This window comes from Antechinus flavipes, chromosome 3 (genome assembly GCF_016432865.1).
Source record: "Antechinus flavipes isolate AdamAnt ecotype Samford, QLD, Australia chromosome 3, AdamAnt_v2, whole genome shotgun sequence".
NCBI classification, from domain to species: domain Eukaryota; kingdom Metazoa; phylum Chordata; class Mammalia; order Dasyuromorphia; family Dasyuridae; genus Antechinus; species Antechinus flavipes.
Genome location: NC_067400.1, coordinates 271,598,299 through 271,618,553, shown reverse-complemented (window position 1 = coordinate 271,618,553; position 20,255 = coordinate 271,598,299). Strand labels below are relative to the sequence as shown.

Genomic DNA, 20,255 nt, shown 5'->3' with positions numbered 1-20,255 from the left:
ACAAGATAAATTCTCTGAGCCTTTTTAGCTCAACATCTATGCTCCTATGAGCTATAATCTCTCTATATACTCTAGTTCTATCTTGCCAAACTGCCTAGTGGATACCTACGTTTGATCACACACACACACACACACACACAATCCAACATGGGTATTATCTTTTGTTCTTGAAAAGGACCATATGATATCACTATGTTGCAGTCAAAGTTGACTGTATCTGTCTGTGGTTGATCAGATCAATACAAGCTCAGAAGACTTTGCTGTAGGTCAAGCAAAAATAGTTCACATAAACATTTAGGGTGGAGATGTCTCTAAATTTGTGCATCTCACATTTCCTTTGAGCTGCTACAATTGTGTTTCACTCATAGTGTACAGTGTCTTTTTTGATAGAGGCATGCCATGTAGGGCAGTTCTGTATCTCATAGTCTTATAGTCAATTCCAGTGTGTTGTTATATTAGTTCTTCTGACCAGCATGTGAGTGCTTGCCTTCTGTGTGCTTTCCTTAAAATAGTCTTTTAGGTAAATATATATTTGATATTCAAACAACATAGGCAGTCCATCAGAATTATGTTCTCTGCACCAGAACTGAATGTTTGATAGTTCAGCTCCAGAAAGGAACTCATTGTTCTAAATCTTATCTTGCCAGGTAATCTTCAGAATCTTCCTAAAACAATCCAAATGGAAGCAATTCAGTTTCTTGGAATGGTGCTGATACACAGGTTTCAAAGGCATACCGAAAAGTAGATCAGCCTAATAGCTCTATGGACCTTCAATTGGGTAGGCAATCTAATGCCTCTTCTGTCTCACAATGGGGAGCATTCAAAATTTCTCCATTTATTATAACTAATGGTTCTATGTATAAATGATGTAGTCCTGGATGGTTGAGAAGCCTATGTTTTCTTAGTGTTAATTGTTAGGCCAAAATTAGCACAAGTTCCAGAGAATCAATCTATAACTTGTTGCATATCAGTCTTAGAGGCTGTATTAAGTGTACAATAATCTGTGAACAAAAAAGTCAGGACCAACTCTCTCTCTACTTTAGTCTTGGATTGTAGTCTTTTCAAGTTAAATAATTTAACATCACTGTAGTAGCTAATTTTGATGTTATTTTTGTCCTTTCTGAAGATATCTGATAACATTACTGAAAACATCATGCTAAAAAGCATGAGAGCAGGCAAATAGCCTTGCTTTGCTTCCTTGGTAACTGGGAAATTTTGAGACCATCATCCATTATTTTGAAGCCAGGCAAGCATGCCATCGTGAAACTGACATACAATACTGATGAATTTCTCCAGGAAACCAAAATTTGCCACGATTTTTCACAAGTTCTCATAACAACATCAAAAGCCTTTATCAGATGGATGGATGAATGTTTTATACAGTCCTTTTTTTCTGCTCCTGGCATTTCTTCTGGATATGTCTGGCAGCAAGTACCATGTCAACCATTACTCAGCCCTATCTGAAGGCACACTGGCTTTTGGGGAGATGACAATCTTCCATTTGAAGTTTTAGCCTATTAAGGAGAACTGTATTAAGAATCTTGCCAGTAATAACTAAGGGAGATACAACCCTGTTCTATGTTTATCACGGGACAACTTATTTATAGAGATGGACAATGGATAAACCTTGAACTCCTCAGGAATACATTCCTCTTGTTATTTAACCTGGAAAATTTTAATTAGCTTTTGTTATGACCAGTTTACCCTCTGTCTTGTAAATTTTTGCTAGACTAGAATCAGCACCAGGCACTTTGTTACATGAAAAGAACCCAGTGGCTTTTAAAACTTCTTCATCAATTGAAAATTTGGTTAGAGAGAGACAGATTTCATTCCAAGGCATATAGCCAATTACTTTCTGATGACAGTATTTTGAGAACACTATAGAAATTTCAGCCTCTCTTTCTAGGATAATGTCCTCATCTGTAATCAATGTGGCTCCATCAGCACCACGTAGTTGAGCTGTACTTTGGTTTTGGACTATAAATAGTCTTTAGAGTATCACAAAGGTACTTTGGATTGTTACTATCAACATCGTACTGAGTTTCATCTGCTTTCTCACTGAGCCAAGAATCCTGTCTCTCTCTGAGATTCATTTGAAGTTTACTTTTGATGGAATTAAATGCTGCCATTTTAGAGATGGATGAATTTATTTGCTGGTAAATTCTGTGGAGTTCTCGTTTTTCATTTAGCAGCTTCTTAATTTTTCCATAACTTTCCTCAAATCAATCTTGATTGTGAATGTTCTTGCTAGATGAATAAATGCCCTATGGTACACTATATCTCTTAAAGATGCTTGCTCCTTTTCTGCTCCAATGTTGCTAATTTGTTCTAGTTTTAGCTTTTCCTTCAAGTTAGCAATGAACTGTTCATACCTAGAGAATTGCTCCAGTCTATTGAAATTAAGGTTTCTGGTAGTCATCTTAACTTGGACTACAACTTTTATTAAATGAAAATGTTTAGTTTGGAGAGCACACATCTATTATAAGCTCAGCATTCTCTGTCTTACATAGCCTTCATCACTTTCACATCTTGTCTGTCTCTTTTCCTCATAATGACCTAGTCTATTTAATACCAATGTTTGTTGCAAGGGTGCATCTACAAAGTTTTACAACATTTAGGTAAATGGAAGATAATATTGTGATGAGAAGATCATGAGACCAAGTCTTCAGGAGCAAGTCTGATAGTCTGGCATCAAAATTATCCAGAATTATAAGCTTGTCCTCTTTTAACACATTGAGGATGAGGGTCTCCAGGTCTAAATAAAAAATTTTCTTTGACCTTATCAGGATCCATTATGGGGGTAGTATATGCACTGGTGTGGTGTGGTACTTTCTTGCAAGCAGCAATTGTGTTATTGTGAACTTGTGATTCATTCCTTTTGGGAAACATAGAAACTTTCTGACTAGATTATTTTTGATCGCAAAATTTATGCTACTTCACTACACTCCTGTTCATTGTGGCATCTCCAGAAAAACATGTATTCAACTGACTTCATTTGCCTTCATTTGCCAGCCTTGTTTAACTCAGGGTTACTATTTGGATATCTGATGAGTTCTCTCATAGTAAGAGCTGTTTGTTTTTCAGGTCTGTTGGATTTCATGTTATCCATTAACTTTCACAAATGCCATGTACCAATGATGAGTGGATTCATCCTTGAAAATGTTTTTGTACATTTTTTTTTCTGTATTTCTACTGCAGGATAGACTTCCTACCTACTAGAGTAATCAGGCCAGAGTTAGTTAAAGAAGACAATTTTAGGGCACCTATTCTAGCCCTTTCTTCACCCCAGAAGGTGATCAATATGGTCTTAAAAGGCTGCTCAGATACCTAGGGATGGAGGATGCTGACTGTTATTGCTTCTTTTGGTCAGTAAGAAGACAATCCTATAGCTTGGATTGCCTCTGTGCGAGGTTGTGACTATGGCTTCCAATGTATCTGTACTTCAGCACTTGCCTGTTACCACAGGACTTTGAGGTAGACAAAAATGATAAAACATAGACATTACTCTTTGACTCACAAATTGGATTTAATTAAGGCAGAGTTGTACTTTCTCAGGACCATCAGAATCTAGTAATAAGCAAAAGTCAAGATGACTGGTAATGGCTTGGGAGGCAATAGATGAACCTGGCATCTTGAATGTCTAAGCAAGTTTGAAGTACTTCATGGCACATTTGGGGCCATTGTTCTTACCTGTCCATTCTTCCATGCAAAGTCTTTATATGCTTGGGGGTAGCCATTCTTTGTCTCATTGATGGGTTTGAGACTCCTTGGTTACCCTTAAACTGGTTTAGCACATCTCCCAAAATGATTTTGTGGGCTGTAGCCACTGCACATGCTATAACTTCTTGGAGTCACAGGTGAGAATTAGGTAAATTAGGTGTATGCAAAGATGTAAAGGAGCCCTGAAATAGGCTAAGTAAGCTCTCACACCAGAGATACTAGTCTTTGCTGAACACTCTTAAATCCGATACACATAAACATGTATGTATGTATATATGTGTATATATACATATATATGTACATACAAGTTAGAATACACATATGACAGAGTTTAAAGTATTTATATTTATTTCTATCTTAGTTTCCACTTTCAGTCTTGATAAGAATACTACAGTGGCAGAGCTGGAGAGAGATAAACTAAGAATAGATTCTTTGCTTTATCCTTGGCCTGTATGTTGTTTTTAAGTCAATCTTTGGATAGCAGTTCATCCTTGTAGCACTTTTTTTGGCTTTAACATTTATCTTTCCATGATTTGGTCTTATGAATAAAGATGTAAAGCACTCTATTCACTTTACTTCCTGATATATGACAAATTCTTCTCCCAGTGAAATGCTACAATGAGGTTTTTCATGGTTTAAATTATAAATGAATTAAAAAAACCAAGGAATGGATAACCATGAACCTTATAATGACCAAATGCACATAATAAATGTATCTAATAACCTACATAATTTTAGAGAAATGACCAGAATTCTGATAATGCTTTATCTTTCTAAGAGGTAAGGGAGATTTTTTAAAAAATGTGCATGATAATTCAATAGCTTTGGGTATAAGAGAATCACAGAATACAAGAATTAAAGATATCCTAGTTAAAGGCATTCATTCTATAACTGAAGATCCATAAGTTAAGCTGTTAGTCCTAAATCACACAGCTAATTAAAGGCAAAAATATGTCTCTTGATTCCCAATATATATTTTTTTTCTTTTCCCCCTGCAAGAAAATCCAAAATATAGGAAATTTGCTACATATATTATCTGGAAAACAAAATTTGCTATCAAAGTTTGAGGTAGAATCAATGATGCCAGTCAACTCCATGAACAGAATATTGTTTTTGTTTTTATTCTTCATCTTTTCCTTTTCCTTTCATTTTCAGGGAGCAGATATTCTTGGAAGGAAAGACTCGGAAATGATTCTAAAAAGATTCAGGATGCCATCATAAATTAGTCTGCCATTTAAAGTAAAGACTCTTTAAGCCTAACTCAGATAAGGATTGAAACAAGGACAGAATAGTTAAATGGTATAATACAAAGAATGTGGAATTTGGAATCAGAAAGCTATGAGTTGGAATCCAACCTTATACATTTGCTAGCTGTATAATTCTGGGCAGGTCACTTAAACTCTGAATTTCACTATCCTTATCTGAAAAATATGCTGAACTCAAAAGTCTAGAACTATCTCTAAATTTGTGATCCTCTGGTCCTCTCAGCAAAATAAGTAAATAAATAAAGTTCAAAGATAGATGAAATGTATTAGGTATTTAACAACTTTGGCTCTCTGTTTTTTTGACCAAAAGAGCTTGACACCAGGAGTTAAAGATTTTCTTTTTTAGAATAAGAGAGAAAAATTCTTACTGTTAACAAGGATTGGGAACTGATAGCTTAGAACTCTTGAGTATCTGAAAGATGTGCCCTAGTTCTATAGTAGGTGTGTGAAGAGCCTATATCTCTAAATGAGCTGAAGCTTAAACTTGGGTCTAAACAAAAAGAAAGATGCTAGAACCCATTCTTCTTTTTGTGCTGAAGAGCTAACACCTTCACTGAGCACTCAGGTTGAAGCCAGATGAAGCAGGATATAATGAGATGTTCCACAGCAATGTCTGTAATAGAGCCATCCAGCATTAACCATAAACTTATTGGACAGTGCCTGAAAAAAACAGCAATACCGTCCAACAGAGACACCCATTTAAAACCATTAGGGAGAAGGTACAACTGAAGGTATCACAAGAAAACACTGCTAGGCTTGCAGTTTTAAAGGTGTAAGGTGTCACTTCAAGTCTGTGATCTATTAATGTGTTCCCTATTTATGTGTGTCTCTATGTATATTCCAAATCTTCACATTCTATGTATTAGTGGGAAAATGTCTCTGGATTTCTAGGGGAAAAATTATTGAAAGTAATCTTTTGCCATTTCATTTAATAACTTTGATTTGAACTAATTTTTATTCTCTCCTAGTAACATCAGAGGAGGCTCTAGCATACGTTTTGAGTGGATGAGGACCCACAAAATACCTGGAAGCAGTTTTTTGGATGTTCCCACATTCAAGACTTGATTTTCCCCAAAGCAACATAACAACTTCTTTAAAGATTTTAAAATTTCAAACTTCTCCTTTCCTATATCATTTATTTCTCTGGATAAAATATTAGTTCAAACAATTCTTTGTTAAATTCATTCTGATAATACTCTTATTTTTTTTCACCTGTCAGTCAAGTCTACTCCAAGTCATGTGATATGTGAAAGAAGTGGTTACATTGATAATACCAAATAAAGAGTTATTTGAAAACAAAAGGTAGTTTTCCTACCTTTCTCCTACTTGAATACTCAGAGAGTGATGTTATTTGTAAGAGTACAGAACATTATTTTGAGAAGCACAAAGGAATGTGTATCTTGCTACAAAGGAATATGTTCCATACCATCACATTAAAAAAGATTGGCTGAAAGAAAGGACCTTTTACTCTACCAAAATGAAGACTTAGGGAATACTATATATAAATAAATATTTCAAGGATTATAATATGGGTTTTGTTTGTAACCAGAAAGCAATAGTGAGGGTAAATGAATGGGTGAGATAACAGAAAAATAAATTTAACTTACCATAAGGAAAAATGTCTTATGTAGCAGTAGAAATGGCTCTATTACAGACATTGCTGTGGAGCATCTCATTATATCCTGCTTCATCTGGCTTCAACCTGAGTGCTCAGTGAAGGTGTTAGCTCTTCACTGCTACATAAAATATACTACATAAATATAACTGATAAATTTATATTCTTTCTATTACTGGGGGTTACCAAATGGAGTTTAGATGATTATTTCCTACGGTGGTTATTTTGCTTCAACTATATTTATGCTAATTCATGAGTTCATGAATTTTGTTTAAAAATTATATATGCATATACACATATATACAGATATATACACATATATCTGTACGCATGCACATATGTGTGTTTATGAATATATGTATGTTTATCTACATATATGTATGTATTTCAATATAATTTATGAGTTTTAGTTTATGTATTTAAAACTGAGGAGTCCAGAGGCTTCACCAAATTCCAAAGGAATCACCTCTCCTTCCACACAAACTTATGTACTGACTAGATAACTTCTAAAATCTCTTCTAAATCTTAAATTCTATGAGTTTTGGGTGATGATTACTTCTCATTCCTTCATTTCTCACCTCCCACTATTCTAATTTCTGCATTGCATTTCATTGCACATTGGAAGATCATCAAAAATATACTACCGTGTATTGCACAAACCCAGCCAAGTTGTCAGAGAAGGTGGTTTTCATAGTGTAAAACAGACATATTCAACATGATTATCTTAGAGTAGCTGTTCTGCTTTGGCCATTATGGACAGATGCTATATACTTTCCACTTCAGTGCTGACAGTTAATCAAACATACACATTGGGTATTATCATCTTTTGACAGAGTTTAGTCTTTTCATTGAACTTTGACTATCAAGAATTAAAAATTTTTGTATTTTTCCACTTATCAAGTAATATATTTTGTTAACTAGAAAAATGGCTATTTCAAATTTATTTAAATTCAGAAACATTAATAATAATAAAAATTTACAGAATGAAATATGCCCAAATCCAATGGAGAATGCTTTTTATATAATTCCTAACAAATGGACATCCAGTCTTCATTTAAAGATATGTGGAAATTACTGCCTTCTGAGGCAGTTCATTCAGTTTAACTTTAATTTTAGTTAATTATTTCTTCATAAAATCTGTTTTCTTCTTTGCAGCTTGCACCCATGATTCCTATTTCTGTAATGTTTGAACAAGCATAGAAAGTCTAGCCCCCTTTTTACTTAAAAGTCTTGTAAATACTTGAAGAGAACAATGATGTTCCCTAATGTTTCCTATTTTTTCAAGTTAAATCTCAGTATTTTCAATTGATTCTCTTACACCATGATCTCAAGACTGTTTATCATCCTGATCACTGTCCTCTAAAAAGTTTCCAGATTACCAATGCATTTTCTAAAATGTGTTTAGAACTGAAAATGCCACACCAGATGTAATCTGACCAGGAGAAGGTATAACAGAACTATTACTTCCTTGTTTTCTCTTATCTGTACTTATAAATCTTACAGCATTTCTAGTCTCCTTAGAAAGGATAATTTCTCTATTTCTGCCCTTGAATCCATCAATTATTACCTCTTCTGAGAGTTTGTCTAATTAATTATTCTTTTCTCATTTTAATATTCTCTTACTGGATCCTTCCCTATTCTCTATTTACATAATTTGGTTCTCTTTATACTTATATAAAAATAAAATAACAAAACAAAACTTTACCTTGCTATCTTCTTAAACTTCCTTCTGACATCTTCTTACGATTTTACTATTAAACCATCAATAAAACAATATGGAATAAATAGTTAAATTTAATGAGGACTGGCCAATAAGTACAATCCTTTAGAGCATCCCTAGTATGCTTGTCTTCCATCCTATTGTAGGTCTTTATCACCTCATGTCTGATCTATTTTAGCACCCTTCTGTTGATCTCTCTATCTGGTCTCTATACACTCATATTCATCTTCTAACTAGTTAAAAAGAGTGATCTTCTTAAAGTGAAAGTCTGACCATTTGATACCTCTAATATAATAAAATCTAATAGCTAACCTTTCCTCTTCTCCCATTTAATAAACTCTAATGACTCCCCAGTGCCTCCATGGTCATATACAAAATCCTTTTATTTTAAAAGTCATTTATAATTGGGATCCTTTCTACTTTTCCAGTTTTCCTATATTTTACTCCCCTACATCAACTTTGTAATCAAGTGACACTAGCTTCCTTCCTGTTCCTTCTGTATTTCATTTTATCTTCCAACTCCTGTATTTTTACAGGTTCTTGTCTATATATAAAATGCTCTCTTTCTTTGCTTCTCTGACTTCCTTCAAGTCCAATATTTTTCTCTCTATGGCAAACTTTGGTACTTCAGTGATCCGTCATGTTAGCAATGTAAGTATTCCATCCATCAGTGTCTCTCCCTTCTTCCCTCTCCCTCTCTCTCCCTTTTCTTCTTTCCCTTGTTCTCTCCCTCTCTCTCTGTCCCCCTTTCCCTCTTTCTCCTTTTCTCCCTTTTCCTCTTTCTTCCTCTCTGCTCTCTCTCTCCTCCCTCTTTCTCCTTTCCCTTCTTCCTTCTCTCCCTCTCCCCTCTTTCATACACACACTTGTATACATGTGTCTATTTGTGTATATACACATATATGTATACTTATACGCACAGTAATGAACAAGCACACATTTATGCATATATGTGAATATATGTATGTTTATATACACATACACTTTCTCCCTTAGCATAATCCTTGTGCTTGTCTTCTTGTAAACCTCCACAGGAAAGACTCTGAATAAGGTGGATATCTTTTCTTGATTTTCTTATTCCAAAAATAAAATAAAGGTACTATATCTGATACTGTAGTTTAATGTGTCACTCGTATTTGTCTACCAAATCATCACAATTAACATGCTCATGAATTACCTTAGGCCAAACCAACTAAGAGATGACATTGACTTCTGAAAAGTCAATGGTAGAAATACTCTCATCTAAGCGAACTCACTAGGGGGTGCTTTATATTGCCTAGCTGCTTTGGCTTTCAATAACTATAATCATGCCTTTTGGTGATGTTCAGGGAGCATTTGCAGTTATGTGTAATTACTATTCTTACATTTCAAAGAGAAACCTGCAGGGCAGCATGTCATTTTTATTTATATACACCAGAGGAAAAATCATTATACAAGGAGGGGGGAAAAAGAAGGGTTTCAGTGGCATAAATATGAAAGGATTCCAATCAGTGAATCTGACATTAACATTATATGATTCCCACCCATCCCGTTTTAATACAAAGTTAAGAAAGCAGTAATTAGAGTTTTATGCCAGATAAATACTAACTCCTGCTGATTGTTGGTAGTATTTAGTAAAAATTAAAAATGTAAGTTCACTTTTAAGAATTTTAAGCAATCCATAGATTGCAACATTCATCAATTAATTTCATAAATATGAAATCAGAACACTTAAAAATCTAAATTGAATGCATATTTAAAATTAAAATCTAAAGCACTGACTTCAGCATGCTGATTGATAGGTTTTTGCTATGATTACACCAAATCTTTACACTCATGATATCCTGCATTTGGTTGCTCATTTTTTTTGCAAGTTCCCTATCTTGATTTTTATGATGCATATCACTACATGTAATATTTCCTGAATAGGAAGTTTCAGGATTAAATTGCATCAACTAGAGATGGGAGGTCAATTTTCATTTTAGGATAAACAATGTTTTTTAGGGATGGGGAGGAAGGACTTCATGACATAACTAGTTTCATTTCATTAGCCAAACAGAAAAAGTTGAGACTGACCATAGATAACACAGATTTTTCTGACAGGTTTTCAGGGTCTGGTTAGAGAAAAATAAAATGTCTCAGGCTGCCTATCACAGAGCTTCACTCCCCTAACCAAGTTCTTGAAGCAGATACTGCTTCCTCCCATCTTTTCATTAAAGTTGCCCAACTTTACAGTTGGGGAGAAAAGGGGAGAGGACGGATGATAGACTTGTTTATTTTAAATTATCTATATTTTTCATGATAACCAGTTTTCAAGATTTAAAACTAATAACTTTCACTACTCTGAATGAGATTTTTTTTTTTGTAATTGTTTAAAACATTGTTGTGTTCTATACACTGAAGTGATGTTTCAGATGGTAAAGCTCAGCAAGTATACTCCAGAGCCAAGCCTCTTTAAAAAGTCCTTTGCTTAAGCAAAGGATAGAGGTAAGCTGTAAAATAACCAAAGTAAATAAAACTGCAGGACTCCTCACAGCAAAGACTTGATGCAGCATTAATTATTTATTGGAGGAAGAACAAAGCTAGAAACTGGAGATCTTAAGCACTGCCTAAGTTCATAACTTAGTTACTCAGTCACATACTGACTAGAAGTTAGTGATCAGGGAGTTGAGGGAGAAACTCAGGGGTTACCAGATAGAATTTTTGTTCTTTTCAGTTTTGAACATAGAATAAAATAGCTGGAAAAGTCTATAAGTATAAATTTTAAAATTCATGATGCTTAAAGTTGAAAAAGCCATAAAAGAAACAAGTAGAAGTTTAGAGATTTAGTACTTGAAAATAAAGACCAGGCCTCCAGAATTCTCCTTCATAGAAAAATAAGTGAATGAAGTGAAGCAACAAGAAATTATTTTACCTCTACTCTAAAACCATTATTACACTTCTATCTTGGATAAGGTAAGGTGACTAAGTAATTGAGAATGACTATTACTATAAAGTAGCAATGCATCATGGGCAGTAGTTTATGAAGACATGTAAGGCGAGATCCATGACTGCTTTTCAATATCTAGAGCAGACACTACATCATTTTGGAAAACTATAAAACTGTAGTTAATTAAGAAGCATCTGGAGATAATATGGAAAAATTGAGACACTAAATGCATTGTTGGTAGAGTTGTAAACTTAACCACCATTCTGGAGAACAATTTGGAATTAAGTTTAAAGGGCAACCAAACTGTGCATTTCCTTTAATCCAGCAATACCACTACTAGGTTTGAATCCCAAAGAGATTATTAAAAAAAGAGGAAAAGTTCTATATGTGCAAAAATATTTATAGCAGCCCTTTTCATGGTGGCAAAGTATTGGAAATCAAGATAATGCCCATTGGTGGGGGAATGGCTGAATAAGCTGTATTATATGAATGTAATGAAATATTTTTGTGCAATAAGAAATGATGAGCAGCCAGAATTCAAAAAAACTTTGAAAGACTTGTATGAATTAATGCAAAGGAAAACATACACTATATCAGCAACACTTAATGATGATCAGTTATTAATGGTTTGGCTTTTCTCAACAATACAACTGTCAAACACAAGTACAAAGAATCCATGATTAAAAAAAAAATTGCTTTCTACATTCAGATTAAGAATAATGGATTCTGAATGCAAATTGAAGAGAATTTTTTTCACTTTATTTTTTCATGTTTTATTTTCTTTTGATTTTTTTCACAAATATGACTAATATGAAAATATATTTTACATAATTTGCACAGCCATAACCTATATCAAATTGCCTAATATTTTAGGAAGAGGAGAGAGGAAGGAAGGAGAAAGAAAAATCTGGAACTCAAAATGTTGTAAAGAGAAATGTTTAAAATGTTTTTGATATACAATTGGGGTAAAAGTACTATTTTTAAAAAGAAAGTGCAATAAATGAATTAAGAGGCACCCCATTGTCTTAGGCGCCTCCTTTGGTTTCAAATCTTGCTTCAAAAATCATTTTTTATTTTAAATATATAAGTATAGGTATTTGTTAATTGCACATAAGCTTACAGGATGTGATTCAACTTATATATTACTTTTTGCTTATATTTTAAAGTAGAAATATGACTTTGTCTTTGAGATTCAGGTAGTCATGTTTATAAAAAATGTACAAAACATGAGTCAAAAGATTTTTCATTTTATAACATAAAGCAAGATCTCAGTGTTCTGTTCTGGATTCTCTTTTCTTCTCCCTCTAAATTACATCATTAAGTGATTTCATCAATTCTCATGGAATTAATTGCCATGTCTTTGCTGATAAGAGATTCTCTCTTCTTCCTACACTGCTTCAAACTTTGCTGATTTCCAATTTAACATCTTCAACTACCTTTCAGACATCTCAAACTATTTGTTCAATAGACATCTTGAACTGTATTCCAGTAGACATATTAAACACAATATACCCCAAAACTTGAACTCATTATCTTTCCTCTAAACCTTCTTATGTCTCCTACCATCGTCATTACACACATACATTACTAGATGGTCTTCAACTTTTTCTACTAATGACCTTTTCAGTTGAGAAATTTTTAATTTTTTTAAATTTAAAGTTAAAATACAAAATAGAAAGTGAAAAGTAGATAAAGAAAAAGAAAAACATTGTCATGTGCCTAGCAGAACATAAGGGAGTATTCAAAATATGTAGCAATAAATTTCCATCTCAAGAAAGTATGTATAATAACAGAAAACCTTGTATTCATAATTGTCCATCTTTATTTCCTTGTAGATTTTATTTTGTTCTCTACTATACACTTTTTACTTTATCCTACTACCTCCCCAATCAGGCTACAGTTAAGCAGATATATTTATGCATATTCATGTTATATGTATATGTATATCATATAGATTTGTTATATGTACATTATACATACCTTATGTATATTTTTATCCACACACATATATGAATCTATATACATCTAAAATAATATTAATATGGCTGACATATAATGTATATTTCTCTCTTGGTTGAAATATTTCTATGACCCTAAGTATACAGGTATATAATATAGATATATATATCATATACAGATCAAACCTATGCTGATTTTAAAAAATCAAAATTTTTCAACCCTCACATTCAGGTATAAGAATCCACATAGGATCAAGTACCACATTTTAAGAAGCTAGGCTATAGAGAATGCAATGCCATTGTCTCAGACACTCAGACTCCCAATTTGAATTGTGTTATCATCCTGAATTTTTCACTATCTTATTTCTCACCTCCTACCCCCATCAATCCTACTGATTTGACCTTTGTAATATCATATATATATATATATATGCTCTGCTCTGACACTGCCACCATTCAGGCCCTCATCAAGTCTTTCCTGGATTACTGCAAGAGTATGCTGGTGGATTTGCCTGTCTTAAGTCTCTCCCCACTGCAAAATATAAATTGATTTTTATAAAGAACAGGTCTGATTGTATCAACTCCCATCTCTCTCCCACCACTGCCCAATAAACTCTGTGGTTCCTTATTGCTTCTAATATCAAATATAAAATGTTCTGTTGGCATCTAAAACTTTTCATAAGCTAGTCTTCTGTAAGAAGTTCCGGTCTTCTTACACCTTATTCTCCCCCTAAAGATATTCTTTATTTCAGTGACACTGTTCTCTTGGCTGTTCTATGAACAAGACCCTCCATTTCATGGAGGCATTCTTTTCAGTTGCTTCCCATACCTGGAAATCTATCTCCCCTCCATTCCAACTACTGATCTCCCTGGGCTTCTTTTAAGTTCCAATTTAAATTCCATCTTTTATTGGAAGCCTTTTCCAATTATTCTTAATTTTAGAGGCTTCCCTGTGTTAATTATTTCCTATTTATCCTTTATATTTGTTTGTATGTAGTCCTCTCTTCTCTCTTAAATTGTAAGCTCTTTGAGGGTAGAGACTGTCCTTTGCCTCCTTTGGTATCCCTAGTATTTAGCACAGTACTTTACACACAGGAGATGTTAATAAATGTTTGCTGAATTGACTATATTCAGTTACTAGCATTGCCACATATTGCTTATGTGGCCTTGTGGGTGAATCACCCAATCTCCCTGGGAATCATTTTTCTCAGTTATAAAATAAAGGAGTTGAAGTGGATGCCTTTTGAGCTATGATGCTATTTATTACTTGAAACATTTCACTTTCCCCTACTTGATCTGAAATTCCATCATTAGAGAAATTAATAGGTTACATATTAATTTGAGGTACTTTGTCAGATTAACTAGTTGACATGTTGAGTCCTAAGAAGATAAGATATTGAAAAAGAAAATGTCAAGAGTTTAAAAGAGAAAGGAGAAATGGAAGAGAGAATTACCTTAATATCAAAGGGCTCTGTCTGGCTTGCTTGGTTGTAAAATTCCAATTGACTCTTAATTGGGATCAACCACAATGTCAAATGATGCAACTCTTCTTCAAACTGCACAAAATTCTTTAGCAGAGCTTCAATTTCTTTCTGTTTCTCAGGTAACTCTTTAGAAATCTGAAAGGAAACAAGATTCATGGCATGAGCAGCAATTTTTAATATTATGTTAAAGGTTACATAATGTATTATTAATTCAATGTAATTTATTGACTGGAAAAACACATTTCAATATTAAAGTCCTTATCAAAATATTTACCTTCTAAGTAGTCAAATTACTATTCAGCATTTTAATAGCATACATTGGAATAATATTAACATATTTTCCATGTTAGCATTTGATATTCATATATCAGACATCTTTCATTAATCCTGTTTTAGGACAACTTCAAGATAGATAAATACTGATCCAATTTCAGAAATTAAAAATTAAACACTGAAGGGTTCAATGAGTGGCTTTCTAGAGACAAGTTATTTGATTTTAATAAGAGAAATATAAATCTCACTCCCAAATGAATTAATTTGAGCTAAAGTCTTTAAATGAAAACTAAATCTAACATTTTTCTCATGTGTTGCTAGGATAGCCACCAGCTTCGATTATTTTGAAAGGACAAAAAGGTAGAAGGCATGCATGAGGCTGAAGCCTATGTTCTCTTCCATCTCTTTATGAAAATCATAGATAATTCAGGATTAGAAACACAAAAGAGTGGGAGAAGGTAAACACAGGCTAACTTAGAGATAAATAACATCGCAGTTATTCTCAGGCTTCTCAAATAAATAAATCCTTTCCCTCGCCATAGTGTATTTAAATAAATATGATATATACTTACAAAAATCAATTAAAATCCATAGTGCAACAAACATACAGTTTTATTTAACTAAAACTATTTTAATAACTCCATTATGTAGAAAAATCCATTAATGCCCTTTATTCCTGCTGAGTCTCTCTGTGATACCTACAGAAATTGAACAGTTACTTAATTGGCCACAACAGCTTCAAGGTTGGAAATGTGTGTCTTTAAGCATCAGGGTTATGTCAGGATTTAATTTCAAGCTTATTCCACCTCTGGACACTCAAGATCTCCAAGATAGTGAATAACAGGAACATTTTAAATTTGGTTATACTCAGGGTGTGATGGATTGGTAGAGGATACATTTTATGGCAAAATAAAAGGAAAGGGGAAAGATGGCACAAGTAACTATTATGTTATTTTCAAATTGTATGTATACATATATATGTGTATGCATATATGTAGTGTCCGGGCTAGCTTTCTGGAGGCTCCCTGGACAAGCCTTGGTCTTAGGTGGAGAAGGGATGAAGGCAGGAGAGCCACCACAAAGATAGTCAAGGATGGAGTCTGAAGTCTGGAGTCTTCTCTGTGTCTGTGTCTGTGTCTGAGTCTCTGAGTCTGAGCTCAAGCACACACTCTCTCCTCTCTAGTCCTCTCAGCCCTTAAATATCTTAGTATGATTAGTCCTACAGCACACTGAGCATGTGCCAACTGTAAAACCATTACATCACCATAGCATAAGTATATGCTAACTAGAGAACCATTATCTCATCAATCACACTGAGTAAACACTCTGCTGTAAGTATCCTTGCTTCAAGTAGAACACAGGTGGTCATGCCCTCCTTGACTTCTCAGGAAAAGGTATAAACACCAAGAGAAATAGGGAGCCAAACTTGATGTTGTCAGCGGGTTTCCTCTGGGCTAAAGGGTCTTATACCGTACTCAGAGTTTCCCCATTATTTGCAGCCCTCTACAATATATATGAATAAACATAGGTTTCTATTTTTGTATACAGTTATATTTGTATACATGTATATTTTATATGTATATTCATGTGTAAATTCATATATACACAAACATAGTTGGTTGGCACAGAAGATAGAATACAGGACTTGGAATCAGGAAAATTCATCTTTGTGAATTCAAATATGGCTTCAGACAACTCCTAGCTATATGGCCCTGGGAGAGTCACAACCTTTTTGCCTCAGTTTCCTCATCTGTAAATGAGTTGGAGATGAAAATGGCAAACTACTCCAACATCTTTTTCAAGAAAATTCTTGGGGTAATAGAGAGGGACCTGAAATGTTGGCTAAAAGTCTAGATTGTAGTCCTATTCCTGTCACATGCTAACTATGAAACCAGAGAGGTCATTAAGCCTACCTGAGTTTATGGTTGACCAATGCAGATAGGATATAATTTCTGTACTATTCACTTCAGAGGATAGTTATAAGTAAATTGTTTTATAAAGTTTAAAGGGTTCCATAAATGTAAATTTTTGTTATCACTACTGACAGCAATAATAACCTTATTTCTCCCAATTGTTAAATATATGAAGCTAACCTAATTTTTTATCAGGATATTTTCTATTACACCATTTATTTAGCTATTAGAGTTCCATCTTCTAAAAATAAAGTGCGATTGGCTAGAAATATATTGACCAGAAATAAGTGACTATTTTCACTTCTATAAAATGAAGCTAGAAATCTGTCTATAGAGGATCACTAAAACTTCCATTCTGATTTTTCAACAAAGTTCAGAAAGTTGTATTAAATAAAAAGACAGAAATAATTAAGATGGCCATTTTTTTTCCTCTCAAACTTTTATTTATGTCTAAATGTATTCTTGGAATTAAGGAACAACATTTTGTATCTTCTATGCCAGATATGAGTCACCATCACCAAAATTTACTAAACAAACAAAAGAGAGACTTAAAAAAATGATAATTGAATAAACAGAAGCTTTTTGGAGTACTTGAAGTAGGTAAGTAATTTCTATGACTAGGCATATGATATTAATTGGCATTTTCAAATAAGTAACCATTTAATAAGACCTCTTTGGTCACCATGCCTAAAGTTGAGATTTTAAAAGGAAACCTGACCTTGCAATAGCAGCAGATGACAGCATACTAATAAACACACTAAAAATGTAAATTTCTTTTTAAGTTAGACAACATTAATGAAATACTACTATCTTTCCTTCTTACTCCACAGTGATAGTGATAAATTTCACCATTCTAATCTCTAATGATGAATCATTTATAGAAGACAATATATCTAAAGTCATTAGACAGAAAAACTCTGATGGTTTCCATGACAACAACACTCAGTTGGAGGTGGAGAAATTGAGACCTCCTGACACATAACTACACTTGTTTCTTTCCTATAATGGTCCATTGGAAATAGATGGATTGTTCAATACAGCTCAAGGGGAAAGATAGCATGTGCAAGTGATTTATTATACTAAATAACAGCAAGTTTTTATTTAAACCTTTTAGTTGAACATGTTCTTAAATAATTTGATTTGAAATTTTTACTTCAAATTTCTATTCACATGCAATGATACATATAAAGTTGACTTCTAAAGCAACTTTCCTATCATTTAATCCTATTAAATATAACAAAGCCATTTCCACTTAGAATACATCCTGTAAACCTCACCTCCTCAAAAAAAAAAAAAAATCAACACTTTATGGTGAGGATAAACAATTAAAAATCATTCAATTCCCTTAAGTCTAAATTCAATATCCATCCAAACTTTGGTCTAATTACATCAAGATTTACTCCATTATTCTTGTAATTTTTGAGTTTTAATTATAAATCTCCAGTGATTTTAATATTAGTATAAATAGAATATTTTGTTTAGAATAAACAGGTAATATGAGTTTCATGGCTGGTTCCTCCTCTCACCTCTTTTATACACATACACATACATACATACACACAAACACACATACACACATATCTCAAGTAAGATAATGTAAGGAGGGTAGTTTATGAAACCAAAATATAAATATTAAATATTATTATCTACAAATGCCATTTATCTCTTTTTCCAGTCATACATCCTGGATGAAGATTTCTATACCATTTCATCTGTAAAGCATGATTATTAACATGCTTTAAACTATGAAAACTCCCTAACTGTCTTTCCATTTTCCACTGTGTAACCGGAAATTTTTATTCAACTGAAATTGAGTTTTTTCAATATTCACAACATTCTAATTGATTTGGAGAATATATTTTAAAGGATACTACTATATTTTAAAGGATACACAACTAGCACTGCATTATTTCCCAAAAATAATCTAGCGCACTTTGTTTCTTTTATTCAATTTTAGATTCAGCTCATCTACTGTGAGTAATGTGTACTGATAAGCTAATTGGATTGGAAAAATAGTTTGAGATTAAGCAATGAAAGGTCATTAATCCTTTAAATTTTTTAATCCTTTACAGGGGTCCTCAAACTTTTTAAGTAGGGGGCCAGTTCACTGTCCCTCAGACTGTTGGAGGGCCGGACTATAGTAAAAACAAAAACTTTATTTTGTGGGCCTTTAAATAAACTTCATAGCCCTGGGTGAGGGGGATTGCATCTGGCCCACAGGCAGTAGTTTGAGGACCCCTGCAGTTTAAATTATATAACCTTGAAAAAGAATTCCAATGACTATAAATAACGAAATTATCTATTTAAATAATTTATCCTTAGACAAAATAGTAAATATATCATTAATACTAAATAACATTTTTAAGTATAGCATTCTTGTGAAAAGAATACAGAAGTAATATTTCAATTAATTCAATCCTGCATCAGAATCAATATAGAGATAAAAATATTTTCCTCCAAACCAGTCACTTCTATCAGGGAAATATGATATTTGGGACTGTTTGGAGAGAATTGAGAGTAAAAAAAGGAAAAGAAGCTAAGTCAAGAGATGTTGAATTCAGAATATCTTGATAACATCTAGAAATTTCAGAATTAAGCATTTAGGTTTTTTTAATTCTCCCTATCAGACTCTGATAGTTACTATTTGGAGTGCCTTTAGAGTTGCTGTATTACTAGAATCATATATTTTGCTACTCAAAATCAGGGAAGTAAGGACAGAAGCATCACCAATCACTGTCCAGTCTATGAAAGGATCCTCTCAATAAATGAGTGACCCAAACTGCCTCTCTAATGCCAGCTGAAACCAGAGCTCCAAACAGCAGATTCCAATCTTTCTAAGCAGAAGTGAAGGAATGAACATGCCTAACTTTGGAAAATTCATAGGGCCTCAAGTTGGAAGATGAATTTAGAACTTTACATTTCTTGATCTAGCGTCTTATTCTTTATTCCAGTATTCTGGAGTTCAAAAAGTCCATTCCCAAGAAGTCAGTAGTTGGTGGATTTTAGGAAAGTTTCCCCATCTCAGTCGCAATTTCACTATAGAGTTAAACAAGAAAACATCAAAAGCTTGCAACTGAATACTTATTAAAACTAAGAAATGAATACTTGATTGGAATAGGAATAAATTACCCATTCTACTAGATAAAGAAGATGAAATATGATACCTTAAATAATGAATATTGATAATGAATACATCTGCCTGTAGGACATCTCCCATTTCTACCTAGATATCTCACTACTTCAGATTCATCATGTCCCAAACCAAGTTTCTTATCTTTCACCTAAACCTTCACTTCTCAACTTCTGTGATACCATGATTTACCTAGCTAATCAATTAAAACAAATCACTTTTCACCTCCACTCCAGCTGAAGCAACTAAAATGATAGTCTAAATACTTATAT

The 20,255-nt window shown here is 33.4% G+C and overlaps 1 protein-coding gene across 1 annotated transcript in view; it reads right to left on the bottom strand.

The window, feature by feature from the left end:
* Positions 1-20,255, bottom strand: part of DMD (dystrophin) — a 2,219,276-nt gene that overhangs the window by 817,420 nt on the left and 1,381,601 nt on the right. The window contains exon 48 of the mRNA XM_051991017.1: positions 14,638-14,802. Coding sequence (XP_051846977.1) covers positions 14,638-14,802 — 165 coding nt within the window. The remainder of the gene's footprint in view (positions 1-14,637; positions 14,803-20,255) is intronic.